The sequence below is a fragment of the Tamandua tetradactyla genome, chromosome 5 (assembly GCF_023851605.1).
Source record: "Tamandua tetradactyla isolate mTamTet1 chromosome 5, mTamTet1.pri, whole genome shotgun sequence".
NCBI lineage: Eukaryota > Metazoa > Chordata > Mammalia > Pilosa > Myrmecophagidae > Tamandua > Tamandua tetradactyla.
Genome location: NC_135331.1, coordinates 9,430,908 through 9,448,024, shown reverse-complemented (window position 1 = coordinate 9,448,024; position 17,117 = coordinate 9,430,908). Strand labels below are relative to the sequence as shown.

At 33.7% G+C, this 17,117-nt stretch overlaps 2 protein-coding genes across 15 annotated transcripts in view; one reads left to right on the top strand and one right to left on the bottom strand.

Annotated features, from left to right (window-relative positions):
• The window catches only part of KNTC1 (kinetochore associated 1), a 172,055-nt gene that overhangs the window by 77,326 nt on the left and 77,612 nt on the right, over positions 1 to 17,117 (top strand). For 9 of the 12 annotated variants that reach the window (XR_013175534.1, XM_077159718.1, XM_077159712.1 and 6 more), the window contains exon 1: positions 16,745 to 17,102. The exons of 2 other annotated variants lie outside the window; for them this stretch is intronic. Coding sequence is in view for 9 of the 10 variants with exons in the window: in XM_077159718.1 (XP_077015833.1) it covers positions 17,094 to 17,102 (9 nt within the window). In the remaining variant the exon portion in view is untranslated. Of the gene's footprint in view, positions 1 to 16,743; positions 17,103 to 17,117 lie in introns of those variants that run through there. One more of the 12 variants, XM_077159724.1, reaches the window with a different exon arrangement.
• On the bottom strand, positions 1,122 to 17,017 carry RSRC2 (arginine and serine rich coiled-coil 2). 3 transcript variants are annotated; one of them, XM_077159732.1, is made up of 10 exons: positions 16,856 to 17,017; positions 12,928 to 13,084; positions 11,782 to 11,825; positions 9,210 to 9,400; positions 8,100 to 8,303; positions 6,536 to 6,658; positions 4,240 to 4,319; positions 3,259 to 3,488; positions 2,725 to 2,814; positions 1,122 to 1,772 (listed from the first exon to the last, which is right to left on the bottom strand). In XM_077159732.1, the coding sequence occupies exons 1-10, from the start codon at positions 16,859 to 16,861 to the stop codon at positions 1,593 to 1,595; spliced, it is 1,305 nt and encodes a 434-aa protein (XP_077015847.1). In that variant the 5' UTR covers positions 16,862 to 17,017; the 3' UTR covers positions 1,122 to 1,592. The 3 variants fall into 3 exon arrangements, with proteins under 3 accessions (XP_077015847.1, XP_077015846.1, XP_077015849.1); XM_077159731.1 differs by having other exon boundaries at positions 3,259 to 3,491; positions 16,856 to 17,016; XM_077159734.1 differs by lacking the exon at positions 16,856 to 17,017 and adding an exon at positions 10,892 to 10,969 and having other exon boundaries at positions 3,259 to 3,491; positions 9,210 to 9,422; positions 12,928 to 13,000.

Sequence of the window (17,117 nt, the reverse complement as noted above, 5' to 3'; positions counted from 1 at the left end):
TCAAAAGCTTCAAACTAGGAATGCTAAATACATCAATTAAAACTGCTGAATACATGTTGGAATAATTTGGATGCTGTACAAGATGTATTAAAATTTTATAACAAAATATATGGCTCATATTATTTATCCATATAATGTAAAATGAGTATAGGAGGGAGCATATGTATAGCCAGGGCTGACATACTTAAAACAGCAGTTTTGCATTTACAATGCCTTTGCAGGTCCACATGTCATCCCTGTTCTGCATGTAAGGCAGAAAAATCAAGAGCACGCTGCATGGTTACCACAGATTCTGGTGTGCATGTTGAATATCAACAGTGGAATAAGGAACTCCAACTTAGCCACAGAATACCTTTGTATAAACTACTTCAGTTTATTGGGCTTGTTTTACTTTTTCCTGTAAAATTAGCTGGACTGTTTTAGGATTATCCTAAATGGATTTTAGGATAATGACGATTTGAGAGGGCAGAACTAAATGGAAAAATGTGAATTTGTATTCAAAAAGCAATGACCCATGGTGTTATTTCCCCTGAAAGCTTAGCTGCGATGGCAAAATAGTGAAAATTTTATCTTCATAGTACTACTATATTCTGGAAAAGCAAAATTAAACATTAACCAAAATAGAGTAAAAACCTTAAAACCTAATCACTTGATATTCATGTATCACAAAAACATGTCTTAAAAAAAAGCAAGTTAACAAGAAAGTTAACTCCAATGCAGCAGCATCAAAAGTGATTTTTAGTGTTTTAGTATTTTAGTCTAGTTTATTATACTAAGACTGCAAAAGGATAATGAGCATAGGGCATACGAAGGACTTGTTATAAGGCACTTTATTAAAATAAAAGTGCGTACATCCCTTCAATGCATAAATCTATTTCCTGAATAACATGGAATATTTAACAAATTCTGTACACCATTTCTGTCCCTTACAATAGTAGGAAAACAGTACTAAGTTTTTGCTCCCCCACTTTCTTTTCTGCCCACCATGGTATTGCCTATAGCACAGTTAACTGATCTTTAAGAGAAAGGGAACTTATAGCCACTGTTTTCTAACAGCAATTGCAAAATGCTACAAAAACCATAAAACAAATACAAACAAGAATTTCAGGTAACTTAACACGTTTTGAGAAAACGATTTTTATTATCACCACCCAGCTTCTTTGTGCTGGATTATATACCAAATGGCCGGATCTTCTAAAGAACATCTACATAACTTTTCTTTCATGTTTCAAGAGATGAAAATAACTGTACAAGGTTAAGTACAAAAGTACACAAGACAGCAGACACGAAAAATCCATGTATGAGATTATATCCCACCTGCAGCTTTTATATGTTTGAAAAGTAGAATTCATGAACTAAAAAATATTGTCCTTCTATAGTTCTGTCAACTTTAATGGAAGTGGGTTTAACCTGATTACAACACTAACACCAGTATCACTGATCTGTTATTTACAAAAAATCGTATTTTTCAATAAATTAAAGTCAATGCAACACCCATGCAAGCTAGAATCCTAGCTGTTTGGTGAACAAGGACCCGACATCAGAACAAGAAGTCTATATAAAGTCTCAAACTTTGAAAAGTGTGGTGTTTTTCAAACTGCGTCCATTCCTCGCATTGAAGATGTGAAACCCAATCCCATTCCTCTTTGTGTGTGGGTTTGTGATCTTGCCATTTCATACTGAGCATCTAGATTCCGAAATACTTCTTCCTGTTGCTTCAAAGTCTTGTAACTTTCTTCATCAACTGAACTGCATCCAGCTTCATCTTCACTCTAAATTATCAGGTATAAAATGAAAATTACTAAAATTAAGAATTCAGATGGGAATTAAAAAATGATTGTAGATCCCAATCCCAACAGCTGTGTTAAATTCTATTGTCAGGATATCTATTTGACCTCAAATACTTAGCTTCCATTTCTTCAGTCATTACCTATAGCGTACAAGGCAAAATTCTTTCTAGGTACTGGGATAGAAGTAGTCTGTAACAAAAAATCCACATTTCAGTGGGGAGCCAAAGAACAAATAAAGACCATGTTTGTGTATAAATGCCTTGGAGAAATGTAAGGTAGAAAAGAGGGATGGGACTGTTAGAGAAGTAGTTTATTTATGCTATTTTTTTAAAAAAGTGGGTGGGAAGCCTCTAAAAAGGTGACATTTAAGCAGAGACTTAAAGGAGTCATGCATGTGTCTGAGGCAAGATCATTCTAGAAAGGAATAACAACAAGCGCAAAGGTCATCCGACGTGTAAGGAAAGTTTAGTGCAGTATATGTTATACAATAAGTACTTCTTCTAAACCAAATATCCTTTCAATGAAACCTCCCAAATAATAACCAAAGTCTGAGCAATTGTGAACTTTTACAGGTTGTACCAAATCTAACATTGTATCTGAATATTTGTATTTTACTTCAACAGAAACTCCCATTTCTACATGTTAAAAAAGAAACTTCCTGGGAATTTTAAAAATTAAGAAAGCCCCACTTAGCATAGTTAAACCTAGTCAACAAATAATATATTAAAGTCTAGGAATTTTTAGTGTCTACAAGTGAGAACTACAGGTTTGGTTACTTAATTCTGTGAAATTAATCTAAAGAACATCAACTTAAGAAAAGCACCATAAAGTATCCAGAATTGACCTCACTGAAATAATGTCTTTATGTTGTGAACTATTGTTACCCCAAACATGGAAGATTAAAATATAAACTTTAATATGAAGTATCACTTACCTTAATACCCATTAATTTCCTAAATTTGACGTTTTGGTCCTTGTTCCCAAAATTCAATTTTTCCCATATTTCAGCAGACTGAGATTTGTCCTGTTAAGAAACATTAAACTTTAGAATATGTAAAATTCATATTCTTCATTAGGATATTAAACACCTCTACAATACAGGTTAAATAAAACAAAGAACAATAATTATGGCTCTCTATCAACAGTCCTCATTTTACTTAGAATTTATTTCTTTTATGGAGTAACAAAACAAAGGAATAAGCAAGTATCTCATAATGCACCCTTAGAAAAAACCTAAGCTAATGAGCTTCTTTTCCCTTTATTAATGTACAGTAGTACTGATTTTCTTTGAAAGTTTGGCTCAGATCACACTTTTTCTTTCAGCATAAAGTAACTGTGGCAAATTATTTCTCAGAAGGAAGATGAGCCCAAAGAAATCTTTTTGAACACCAATTTTTTTTCTGTATATGATTGCTAACTAGGAATAAATGATAGAAAAGGATGACTAAGGGGGGATAAAAATACTTACCCCTTCTTTCTTGCCTTGCCAAAGCATTTTCCTTTTTTTCTCCTGTTCAGCAAATTTCATTGGATTTACAGCTGCTGGGTTATAATAGCTAGGTACAGCTATTCCAGTCTCTGCCAAAGCTTTAGCTTGCAGGGCTGCCATTTGAGCTGCCATAGCTATCTGAGGAGTTACCTGTGTTCCAGATGCCAACAGGGCAGCAACATTGAGAACAGAACCTCCAGTAGCTGCAGCTGCTGAAAAAGATAAAAGTACGGATATTAAAGACATAACCACTCTCCTGGATTTACACTAATACATTATTTACACACAAGAAACTACTAATCTGCAAAAGACATATCATTTTCACCAAACAATTTCGTTTAAAAAGCAATGACATTTTAGGATTTACTTAGCATACTTACAAATGATTCCTGCATATGATCCCAAATATATACTAAAACCCATTTACTTTTCTGAGCATGCAGAAGGTTCTGCAAATATCAAGAAGGTATGATTTCAATGGAAATAAACTAGGGTGCTGTGGCTATACTTAAATACAATAAAATCTTGTATTTGTACCATTCTTTATAGTTCACAAAATATTTTCACACATCTCACTTCAGACTTGTAATAAATATTTTAAAATATTAGGCAGGCATTAAGGACATTTAAAGGATGAAAAATTCCACATGTCCAAAGGTTAAATTCCACACCTGAATTTCTACTCTAAGAAGTGGAGTCAAGAATTAAGTCAGGCTCTTAACTGCACATTTTGTGAACAGATATTTTAATGCATCAGGTTCAGAAAAAACCTTGAAAAGTTCTTAAATTACCACGAATATGTGAACCCAGTTATTAAATTCTGTTGTATGCTATAAATGTCAAAAAACAAAATGCTTTCCAGATTATATTTCATATGACTTGACCACCCATAGGCAGCACTTTGTGCTATGTCTAAAAACTTGGAGAATAGTAAATTCCCTTAGTCAAAAAAAAAATTACCTGCAGCTATTTCTTGTTGCTTTTGTTTTTCAACCATTTCCTTTTCTCGTTGTTCTTGTAATTTCTTTGCCCTTTCCAACCTGTCAATAAAAATGTAAATGAATTCAAAATAACTCAATAGAAAACCAATGTGTATCCTTCATTTTTCTGAATATGTACATGATAAAGCACTTTATATTAAATTTTAAATTAATACCCCTTAAAGTCCAAATGACATTTCTGAGAAGAAGCAATCATTCTTAAAATACTTCAGTCACAGTTAAAGAACATTTTAATACCAGTTTAAAAATTTTTTCTATTGAACAGTCAAAACTTGGAAGTTTTTATATGCAGTTTCCAAGAAAATTGAAAAATAACTAAAAATTATTCAATCTGTCAGTGCTGGTTTCAAGAAGGATAAAATCAAATCTAGCAAGTAACAAACTGCAAGAGCTGAAAAAAATCATGTATTTGTCAGGTAACAATATTGGTTTACAGAATTAACTAGATGCTTCTTGGGGAAGACTGAACCAGGATGAGAAGACAATGAAAATACAAGGATAATATGCAATACTTTTATATAATTCTTACATAGCCTTCAAGTTAATAAAACAAAACAGAACAAAAGAAAGGGCAAGTAAATACTGAATCTTACTCTATAGACAAATGGGAAATGGGGAAAAGGCCCTACAAATGCCTTTTTATTACGAAGTTTTTACCAGCTCATGCATCTTTAGGCAAAGGAACTGGAAACAGGAAATACAAATTCACTCCAAAATAAAAGTTCTGTTCCTACTAAATTTACCAATCCATATGTAAACTAAATATGCTGTTAAGTCAGTATCTACTTTCTATATAGCAAGTAAGAAGTGATATTATCTTCATAATGCATTCCTGAAAGAGAAACCTGCTCTTGGAATAAAAATGTAATTTTGCTCACTCTTACTGAGCACACATTTGAGACAGTAAAACGTATAGTCTTTATTCCTTTGGGAATAAAATAAAAATCTCTAACAGTAACAAAGTGTTAAGTTCAAGACATGAAACTATTTCTAACGGACTTAAAAAAAAAAGAGGAACACAAAAAAGTCATACTTTAACAGAAGAACCTCTCTTCAAATGTCCAGATAGCCAAGTAATAACCTGCTATTCTGGAATTAAAAGGATATCACGTAAATTTGTCATCTGAAAGATCAAAATGTAGATTTTTAAAATAAAAAATGTTTTAAATGATAGAAATTGTTTTCATTTTAATAAAATCCAAAATTTAATAGACTTACAGAATATTAAATAAATAAGAGTAAACGTCATTCGGCTTAAAAAATATACTTGTCAGTTAATGGATCACTCATTATAAACTAGATCAGGTTTTGCAATAAATTATTTAATTCTGTTATTTGCATTGCAGAAATGGAGCGCCTAATGAATGTAATTGCTTGCATTAAAACGGCCACTGCAGGTTTGGAATTTATACCATTCACTAAGGTGAATGGAATGTAAAAGGGATGAGCTCACACCTTTGCTGCTGCTGCTGCTCAGCTGGAGTTTCTGCCAGGCTGGATTCACAGGGCAGCAGTACACATCAGGTTACATTGTGATAACTGTATTTTTGTAATGAAAACAAAATACAACTCAATTTCATAAAGAAAAAGAAAAACCAAAGAGTGTAATTTTCAGAATATGGGAAAACCTGCAAACAAGTGCTTGGATTTTTTTGCCTCTATGAGGCAGCTCTGTGAATGGTTTTTCAGAGTCTGGTTCAGTATCCCTGCTGCCTGTGTGTGGTTCCAACAATGACATACTCTTGAATCATTAGAATATTTTTTGAAATAGTGTTCTCCCTATGTTATCATTGGTAAAATTTACTAGATCACTTATAATGTGCATCTATCATCTGTTACCCTCAAAATAAAACTACTGATAAGATTATATTTTCTAAGTATTTTGCATTCTTAAAGAGAAAAACGAAAAGGGTAAAAAAGAATTTTGCTTCGATAAACAATTCTTTTAACTAGATTTAACTCACAGAAGATTAAATTGCAAGCAAAATATTTGGGAATCCAGATAAGAAAAATGTATCAGTTAATCATAAAGAAAAAAACGGAATTTAAACATTTCAATCATTCCAGCTGTGTTAATAACTAAATGTTAAAGATGAAGATTACCTACTTAGTTGTACATTTTAAAAGTTTCACTGTATTTATGGCTAGATTAAATTATTTGAATTACACTCTATCTGGAGGCATACCCTTTACCTACACAATTTGGTACATATCTCAGGTTGAAATATAAACCATTAAATTAAAAAGATACATACCTCCTAGCTAAGGCTTCCTGTGCATCCATTGCTGTGTTTCTACCTCTAAAGGGAGGTGGACTCGGAGTCCGGCTTAAACTTCTGCTAAATCTTCTTGGTTTTTCAATTCTCTTCTTTCTATCTCTGTAATGAAAATTTACACATCTCATTAATAAAATATTTTACACATATTTTCAAATAGTAGCAATCTGAATAAAAATCAATTATTTATGATTCAAAAAAACGGCATAGAAAAATATATTTTGAGCCATTTTCCTCCCACCTTTCATCCATATGTCACTAGTTTCTAATGTATATTGCTGGTTTTTAAAGTTTATTACATTCAGACACTTAAGTTGTTTTTAATCTTTTGTATGTTTAATATTGTAAAGATTAACCTTTTACTTGATTCATTTTTTACTTTTAAAGGTCAATAAACTAATTTCCAGAGGTAGAATACAGCAAATGTTCCTACTGTATTAATATGCAATGAATTTTAAAATATTTTTGAAAACACAAGGAATTAATCATGAAACAAAAAAAGTCAGCAAAATAAAGTACAGACACTGATAAGTTATCAGGGTGAAAGGCAGAAATGTCATAAATAGTAATCTGAATCACCAAAATAGCTATTACAGAATGAGTCATTTACTTTAGACTCATTAAATTTCAAATCAGTCAACTAAAACAAATGACTGACAACTAATAAAATTATTTTAATTAAGATTAAGCAAGTATGTGAGAAACCATAAAAACCAGGGTTACAGTAAGCATGGGTCTGTTATGTATATTTCAATCTCAGAATAGACTAAGTAGCAGCAAGTTAACAAAAAAGCAATTCCATTACTTTAATACCCACGATTACACATGTAAGACTACTATTATATACTATAAATGAGAATAAGAATATTCCTTATTTACCATTAAAAAAAACACCTTTTAACATTCTATAATGTAACATATATACGAAGTAAAGAAAGAAAAAGCAATTTTCAAAGCACACTTGAACCAGTAATTACAGACCACATCCCAGGTTGTCATGGGCTACCATTCCACCATCTCAGATTTTTCCCTTTAGCTGCTTCAAAATACTGCAGTCTAGATGGACTAATGATATACTGATTTAGTAGCCATACTGGTTTGCTAAATCCCATTTTTTTCCCATTATACTGCCACCTTCTGTAATCCTTCTCTCAATCCAGAGGGATCTTTGGGGAATGCCTGTTCTGACTTTTTCATGTTGAGAAGCATACCATTAATATTTTATCCTCATGCTCTTCATTTTACTTTCTGCCTGAACAAATTAAAATAGATATAAAAGGCTCTGGTATGAGACATGGTAAATACGTGATTAACATTAGCTATTTTGACTATAAAATTAAAGTAATAATGCAATGTTCAAAAGGAAAAAAATGCTTTACCAAACTCAGTAAATAAAATTTGGATCTCACAAACCATATCCTCAGACTGACAGAAGATAAATATAAACCTGCGAGGTTGCTATTCATAAATTATATCAAGATCACTTACATAATCAAATGAAATGTAGTTAGTTTTGGTTTTACTTAAGAGGATGAGTACCCACCGACTTCTACTCCTTGTCCTACTTCTGCTTCTACTCCTATGCCTGTGTCTTGATCTTGATCGGGAACGAGATCTGATCCGACGTTTTCTTTCCCTGCTTCTGGATCGCGACTTCTTCCTCTCTCTGCTTCTGGATCGTGACTTCTTCCGCTCCCTACTCCTGGATCGAGACTTCTTCCGCTCTCTGCTTCTACTACGATGACGCCTAAAATTAAAGCACAAATCTGTAGTTACTCAGAACTCTCTTTTATCAAATTACAGACATTACGAATTAGTTATGTGTGGTTATGCAATTAATACAGGCAGGCAATCAAGTGTCCAGTATAGTTTACAGAAAGGATAATTGAGGTTTGTAATAGGAGGGAATTAAAATCAAAACAGAAACCTTCTTTCTTGTTTGATGATACTTTCTGGGGAAGCCATAACACGTAACATGTCAAAAACGTGCAATGGCTTATATTCCAATTTAGGATTCTGCTTAATAGTTTAAAATCTACTGCCTAAACCAAAGTATTTATGGAAATTAGGAACATTAATTCCCCTGATACAGAAAAATTATAAATTATTTGGATACCATGTCTATTCCCAAAAGAAACCTCCAAATACATGATGCAACCCTACACACAAACCCACAAAATTGAGCCATAATTCGTTTCAAAAATCTCTGTACCAAAAACCGAAAAAATAAATCTCTATACCTATACAACAAAAGAAAACTTAGGGTTTATCAGCTAACACATTCTATATCAACAAGGTAAAAGTACTGTTACATTAACTTAAACTGCATAAACAGGTTCATTAATATATACTTTTCATTTCAAGAAATATTTTCATTTCAAGAGATAGATCAAAAGAATTACAGCCATTACTGAGTACATTAATCAAAATTATTCCTTACCTCCCAGGTTTGGAAACTATTTTTGTGCCTATTAGAGAGCAAAGTTAACATAAAAGGCTTCAGGTACTAGTGAGTATTAGTAGCAAAGGAATGTCAAGTAAGCAAAATTATCAATTTCCTATTTAGGACTTCGAAACTGTTGGGTTAATGATAAGCTCTGTGTAACATAAGCTTTTTAGAAGGCATTCAATTAACAATATCAAAACTAATTACCTCTCACGAGACCTAGATCTTGAGTGACTTCTGCCTCTTGATGACTTTCTTTCTTTGCGTTTGTGCCTGTCCTCACCATTTTCTGATGAATTTAGTCGCTCTCTTCCTTTATCAGAAGAATGTTCTTTATCATTGTGTTCCTCAGACTTGTGTTTCTTAGAGGATTTATCTTTGGATTCATGTCTTCTTGCCTGTTTTAAGAAGAAGTTGGTTCTTTCAGGAAAATAGTGCAACAAAGAGAGTTAGTATGGGTATCAGTAGACAAAAATGTTGTGATGCAACATTAGTAACCTTAGGAGTGTGTGGCTCAAGTAAAATTTTGCACATGTATATTACTAATTTAACTTTTTCTTTGTAAGTTCCCCAAATACAGTTTCCTCCCCAAAATATTACTCTCAATAGCACAATAAAAATTTTCAAGGTTGAAACAGTGAAAAACCGTGTCAGAAAAAGAGCAAATCCTCTTTCATGTAAAAGAATAAGGGAAATAGAGATATGTATCCAAACTTTCAAAATTTTTGAACGTTTTTAGAGGAATAGACCATGTATATACACCAACTTCTAAATCCAAAGTACATATATATTAAGTTTAAAGAAAACACATTTCAAATTAGGTAGCTAAGTAAAGTTAATCTTATTAAGCATTGATATTTTCTGCATTTTCAAATTACAGATTTAATGTCCTCTTTTTAGCTATATCCTCTCTAAAAAGACAGTACTTGATTTTTCTCCCAATGTCTAAACTGTGAAGCAATCACTTTTCGTCTTGCAATATCCCAACAGGTTTGGAGTTCTATTATGGTTCAGGAACCTAGGGCAGAAAATGGCAACCGTATCTGTTTTAATTCTTATGAAAGAAAACTAGCGTAACAATTAATCACTATACCATCCAACAATACATACTTCCCCATACTCTGAAAGATTAAAAAACCAAGGCTTTCACACAATTGTATTTGAGAGACTCAGCTAAAATTAACTGTATGATCAAGTCTCCATTTAACCACTGTAATACCAAAATATGAAGTGCTAAGTATCAGATTTCCCCACATTTAAGATTTCTCATATCTATCTTGCACTGCCAAAGCTTAAAATCCTGGACATCTCAGAACCACTAAATTTTAAAGCTGGAAGCAATTCAGATTCTCTCATTAAACAATCTTATTTTACACGGAACTAAACTAAGATCTAGTCACAAAGCTACATAGTAGGTATAGCCAGACCTAGACTCCAGGCCAATGTTTTTCCACCATAATAGGACATTTATCTCAAGTTTCCCAAAATAGGCCATAGCTTATTTTCTTCTACTAGAGACTAATTTTTCTTACAAATAAAAAAACCCATGGCCAATCATTCTGGAACATGCATGATGCTGTATCTGAAAACGATATTATGAAATTTATTATTTTACAGGTAAAATAAAGAGACCTGGAGAGACAGCTATATTTTATTTCACTGCCAGTTCTCAATAAAATGAGCTTATGAGAGAAATTTTCTTTGATTTTGCAATACAATGGCAAACTGGAAAAGCTTTAAGTGGCTAAACTTGCAAAGATTTTAGAGTTTATTTCAAACCAGTTTTCCAAACATAACATTACTAATAATAATTTTAAAACATTATGAAAACCCTTAACTGATTTAAGATATACTTAAGGGAAATAGGAGTTTGAATGACTAATAGTTACCTTATCATGAAGTAGGCTTATTATTTTGCTATCTGAGTCTGCAGCGTCTTCAGTTCAGTCTCTTCGCGCATTAGCACGCTGAGTATGATTTATTATAGAAATGTTATCATGTGAGCTAAACAATATAGTCATTTTCACAAAAACTCTCCTAAATTAAAAATTTAACAGAGCTTCCATTAGGGGAAGAGGTGAAGTCCCTGCACATATTTGTTTTAGCAGTCCCTTGCCCAGCCCCCACAAGACTCTCCTCCTCCCTTTTTGGCTACTTTTGCTCTTCCTTGTTGGTTTATTCCTCGTCTTCTCAGGTGAGTGAGCAAAGTAATGTCCTCTGCAATTCAGGTGCTGCCTCTCTTTTTTTCCTTAAGTTGTGCTGCCACTGCCACCTTTTCAGCTGTCCCTCACTGACTTCTTTACTTCAAGGTTAAATACTATCAGGGAAACCGAACTAGCGTATTAATGAAATGAGGACTCTCATCATCTTCCATAAAGAGAAAGTAGTCCATAGATATCTAAGGTATCGCTACTTAAAGATGATAGCTATTTAACAATCCTGAGCAGTCGTCAGATATAAAAAGACCTGGGACCTCAGATTAATGGAAGCTCTGTGTGACAGGCCTAAAAAACCAATTATATGCTTCATATGAAATTTCTATTGTGAATATTTTCACATACAATAAAATTAAGTTTTTGAACGTACTTTTCATTTAAACAACCACCTTCTTGAAAAAAAAAATGATGACTCCAAATCATGCTTATTTTATAACCCAATTAACCTTTTAAATTTCAAGTTTTGGTACTTACCTTGAAAATGCTATAAATTCACACAAACATTTCTATCAGAATCTTTACAAGTATTTTAAAGTACCTATTCACTACAAAGTGTTAATTACCTCTTTGCTTCTGCTCCGGCTCCTGTGTTTTCTTCCTTCATTATCTATCAGCAAAAACAAAAAATTCACAATAAAGAAATATGCAAGAATGTCTTCTTAAATACTAAGTTTTTAAGTTAAGTAGAAAGTAATACAGAACAATTTCCAGTCCATTTGGTGAAATACAAACGATGTTTACTGACGAACATCTTCCAATGAATCTATTTTTTGATTATGAGAACATTCTACTATATTAATAGTATTTTATAAAACATTTAGACTAATCAATCTATTGTGTTTCTTAGACCCCAGCAAATTTATGAAAGGGCTTATTCTAAGCAAACAATTAAGAACAAAAACTGAAGAATGCAAGAGAAAATAAGCAGATTAATGATACATGTTACATAAGTAATAAAAGGTTGCTACCAGTTTAGAAAAATTTCTATTAAAAATGTTCATGGTAACCCAGTACAATTTACATATTCTATATATTAAATTACATAAAATATAAATTCATATTTGAATTATAAAATAGTTCAAATACAATGTTATATATGGAAATTTTTTTGTGGGTTAAAAAAACTTAATTTTTTAGTATTTGCGGGTTATAATAGTAAATATCCAGAGTCTAGGTCTTACAACTTTGAAATTCAATGTTCTACCTTTCACTTAATCTCTTTATTCAATTGCAATGCTGTGTTTTTAAATAGCCTCTCAGTGATATATTTAAAAACATGCAAAGCACATTTTATAAGGCTGAATGCATACATATTAAGGATCTGGAAAAATTCACAACAAATTGAGAGAAGGTGTATGGTCTGACAAGTGTTAAGCTATGTACTGACAGTGAAAAGCTTACAGCTGAACTCCTTTAATATTTTAATTCTAAGTCATAATTCTAAGTCAAACCTAAAACTTCAAAAAGCCATTTTGCCAAAATTCAAAGAATGAAATTTACACATCTCGGAATTAGAGTTACTCAAATTTGAGCACCCAATTTTGCTTTGGGACAAAATAAAAAATTTATTTGTTCTTAAAAATGAAAAAAAATTCTAGAAAATTATCTACTTCTCAGTGGGAAGAACAAATAACCTACTTTTATGTCTTATGCAAATATCTACTTTAATTATAACAAAGACCAAAATCATCATTTCTAACAATCCATACCTGATTTTCGTTTTCTTTCTCTTGACCTTGATCGTGATCTTGAATAATGATGTTTTGAGATTCTAGGAGAAACAGATACATCTGACTGTTCTTTTTTCTTGTCTGTATCTGGGGATGTTTTTTCTGGGGCTAGTCCATCTCGTTCTGTGTCACTAGCCTAAAAATTTAAAGAAAAACAGTTTAAATTCTTAACTAAATTAAAACATTTCCAATTTTTAAAACAAAGGGAAGGGAGGGAGGGAAGACAGTAATCACCGAGTTTCACCAAATACCAAACCAAAACAAAACCCCCAACAACCCCGCTCCCCCAAAAGAAACAAGCAAAAACAAAAACAAAAAACCTAAACCAAAACCAAAAACCAATAAATGAAAATGGCTGATTTCTGAGGATTTCTACACTGATCAAAAGACCTGAATAACTTGAAATATCTAATATAATACCAGAGATATATATGTACTAGATTGGTGGTCTTAGTTTTTTCCAACATAATATTACAGCTTTTTTAAAACAATGGAGGGAGGGGAGAGAAGGCTCTAAGTATTTCCAGTGAACAGTGAAACAGAGAAAATACAGACTGTTTTAGATTTTTGTTTGAACTAGTTTAGCAGGTTTGACCAATCTTAAGCTGGTATACTTCATTAAAAAGGCATTTTCAATGTCCTGTTAGAGACTCAAGACTAAGATCTTATAACATTGAGATAATAATTCTAGAATATTATACAATAAAGAGAAAATTAACTTACCTATCTGAGAACCCAATCTTAATTTCATTAACCCTCTTTAATGAAAACAGCCCCTTGGCACAGTGCTGCTGCATAATATGGTCTGCCTCTCCTCACATATGCTCTGGGCTATGGAAACATCAAGTTGTTTCTGCTCAAAGCATTTCACAAGTAATTATTACAATATAAAATTGTAAAAAATTAAATCAATGATCAACTGTGAACACACTTTCCCAGAGAACTGACTGACCTAAGAGTAAGCTCCTTCACCTAAAAATGAGTTGTTTTCCAGTTTGAGAAGGCAATTTAATCTGCTTCGCTCCGGACACAATACTCAGCATAGAAATTAATGAATGAATGAGGAAAAAATAAATCAGTTATTAATTACGTTTCCATCAAAAAATGGATCTCTGTGGCTCTGCTGAATTATATACAAAATACAAAAACAGGATACTATAAAGGAACAAACTGTTTTAAGTTAAAATCACACAAAAAAGTTTTAAATACAAACTAGAGCTCCCTCAAGTCATGTTTTGCTAAAAGGCAGGGGTAACACAGTTGTAGCAATTATGTGGAAAACGGATAGGGGATGATCCGACCAAAGACAGCTGCTTACTAAATAAGATGGGGTTGGTGAACTACCAACATGTTTCTATAGAGCTATTACCTTAAGAAAGGTTTTTACATTTTTTAAAGGGTTGTTAAAGCAAAGTAAGTAATGCAACAGAAACTGCGGCCCAACAAAACCTACAGTATCCACAATCTGGACTCATGATGATGAACTTCCCCTTCCTTTAGGAAGATTAGCTTGGGAAATTAATAACCACGTGAGGCATATTTTAAGAAATGAGGTATGAGAGTTCAGTTGTATTAATTCAACAACTATTTACAGAGAGTCAAAAATGTGGCAAGTATAAAGCTAGGTTCTGGGAATAAAATGATACATTTGAAGGCTTTAATCATTCAGTTGGGCAGAAAGAATAAACAATGGTACAAAAGAAGAGTAAATAGCAGAGAAAGAGTCAACTCCTGGGGATTGTTCCCGTATGTACTATTCACATGCCATACTTTCTCTCAGTTCATGCTGCTTTTTTCCAAACACACAGCATTTCCAAACCACTGGCACATCTCATTCACTTATACAGAGAACCACCATGATTAGAATTGAAAATTTTTCTGTGAAAAAGTCAGGACTTAGACCAGGTAACCAAAGTTTTGTCAATGGTTCACTTGACTACATGCTTAATCACAGAAGCCTGGTAATAGGGAAGACAAATGCCCTTGGCTTAAGGAAAGGCAACCTGTGATACAGGTTCATAATTCATACTGAAACAGCCACTTTCAGTCTAGGAAAATGTCCTTGGTTCTAAACAACAAAAATCATCTTATCACAGAGCTGAATGATAGGTGACCACTTACCAATGAAAATTTTATTTCGGTGAGAACAAATATTTTATAGTGGTGCCCAGAAAGAATAAAAATTAAATATTAAAAATTTCCCTGAATTAAAAAATATAATCACACAAGCGAAAAAAGCGTTATTACCTGTTGTAGTAAATTTCCCAAACTAACGTGGTGATGGTGGGGTGCTGAAGTGGGCATCTTGTATTATATGCACGATTGTTCTATTATCTTCTAGTATTACTCTATCAGAAAGCCATCTTTGTTCCTTAAAATTTACATCTCGCTGAAAACCCTGATGATACTCAAGGCACAGTACACAAATCTCTTTCCAGGGCAAAGAAGTTAAGCAGAGCATTTAATACTAGGCCACTTCTCCAGGGGTTCATGTATTTTTATTGAATTGAGGCACTGCAGCAGCAAAAACAAATGTCTGAATTGATACCATCTTTTTTTTTTTTTAAAGAAAGACAGAGAAGGAAGGAAGGATAGAAGGAAGGAAGAAAGGGAAACATCTTTAAACATTTTCTTATTTTATTATATTTTGTTTGTTTGTTTTTTACATGGGCTGGGGCCGGGAATCGAACCGGGGTCCTCCGGCATGGCAGGCAAGCACTCCCGCCCGCTGAGCCACCGCGGCCCGCCCTGATACCATCTTTAAAACTATTTGAGCCCAAATAAAACACGACTAATTATTCTTTACTTAAGGTATATTAAAAAGCCCAAGCAGCTCAACAAAGGAAAACATTACGCCGACTATTTCCACAAACACAAAATAATGTACCAACCGCATGAAATCTTATCAAGAAACGGTTCCAGACACAATTAGAAATGCAGAAAAACGTGCCACCCTTTTTTCATTCCAGACATCACAATTATTAGGTAAAATAAATTTTATTTTTTAGATTCCTACTTATTTCTAAACATGAAAAGCTGTAACCTTTTAGGGGAAAAGAATGCAACTGCTTACATTTTTCTTCTACCAGGATAAAAAAAATCTAATCACACAACAATACGACCAATTAGTATTAGGAACCTCATACTCAAGGCAGGTTTATTGCTCAAAAAAGGTAATTTAAAACTCTGGGTTTTTTGGGCCTAAGATAGGGTTCTTAAAATTAAGGAAACAAGAGCAGTGATGGAACCGGATTAAAATGCTTCTCAAACAGTTCAAACTTTGATTACACCACGAGCCGCTTCGGAAAATCAGCATCAGTGAGAATTCGTAGTTACAAAAACTTCACCTAAGTAAAGCGAATTCTCACTCCCTTTCAGCAATACGTTCCCCAGTTTATTTTTCTTACTAAACTAAAATCTACACAAACTAAAAGTTAATCGAAATTATCCAACTAGAATCTTATTCTCTTCTTGCACACTAACCCTTACAAACATCGCTTCTTTGACCCAATACTTTAAAATGACAACCCCGGATCCTTTTTCTTCCCCCAGTCCTCCGCACAGCCAACAAATTCCCAAGGCCCGAGAAAACTCAACATAAAGCACTAGCCAGAGTGAGTAAGCAAAATCGTAGGCAGGTCCGAGGGCCAAAACAGACACAGTACTGGAGAATAAATGTAAAAGAAAGTTCTGGAAATAAAACACTCCCTGCAGCTCCCTACCCCCACCGGCACCGCCTTTACTTCCCCCTCCCCACGCAGGCAGCCATAATGGCGGGCGCAAAAGACGACCGCGGCGCCATTTTGTCCACCCACACGCACGGACAACAGCTATGGGAGCCGTTCACCTAATCTTTGAAGACAACCAGGAAAATGTCCTTGGTTCTAAATTCAGATTCTGCACCTACCGCCATAGTCCAGAGTCCCGGCCGCTACGGCGGCGCCTCCTCTCGCCGTCTTCTACAGTACCGATCACCCCTAAGCTTCGCTACAGACTGACTAAATCGCTCGCTCGAGACCCGGATGGCACAAAGAGGAAGAGGCCCCGCGCTTCGCACAGCATGCTGGGAGAAGCGGGGAGGGTGGGGATAAAAGTTTCTATAGCAACGCGGATCGAGGCGGTGATTGGTTGTTTTTTCGAAGGGAATGTGTCAGGTTAGTGGAGGGGGT

Coding starts and splice junctions, on each gene's coding strand:
- RSRC2 (XM_077159731.1), bottom strand. Junction 8,304..9,209: donor AGATCTAGGTCTCGTGAGAG/GTAATTAGTTTT, acceptor CTTTAATTTTAG/GCGTCATCGTAGTAGAAGCA. Junction 6,659..8,099: donor AGGACAAGGAGTAGAAGTCG/GTGGGTACTCAT, acceptor TTTTCATTACAG/AGATAGAAAGAAGAGAATTG.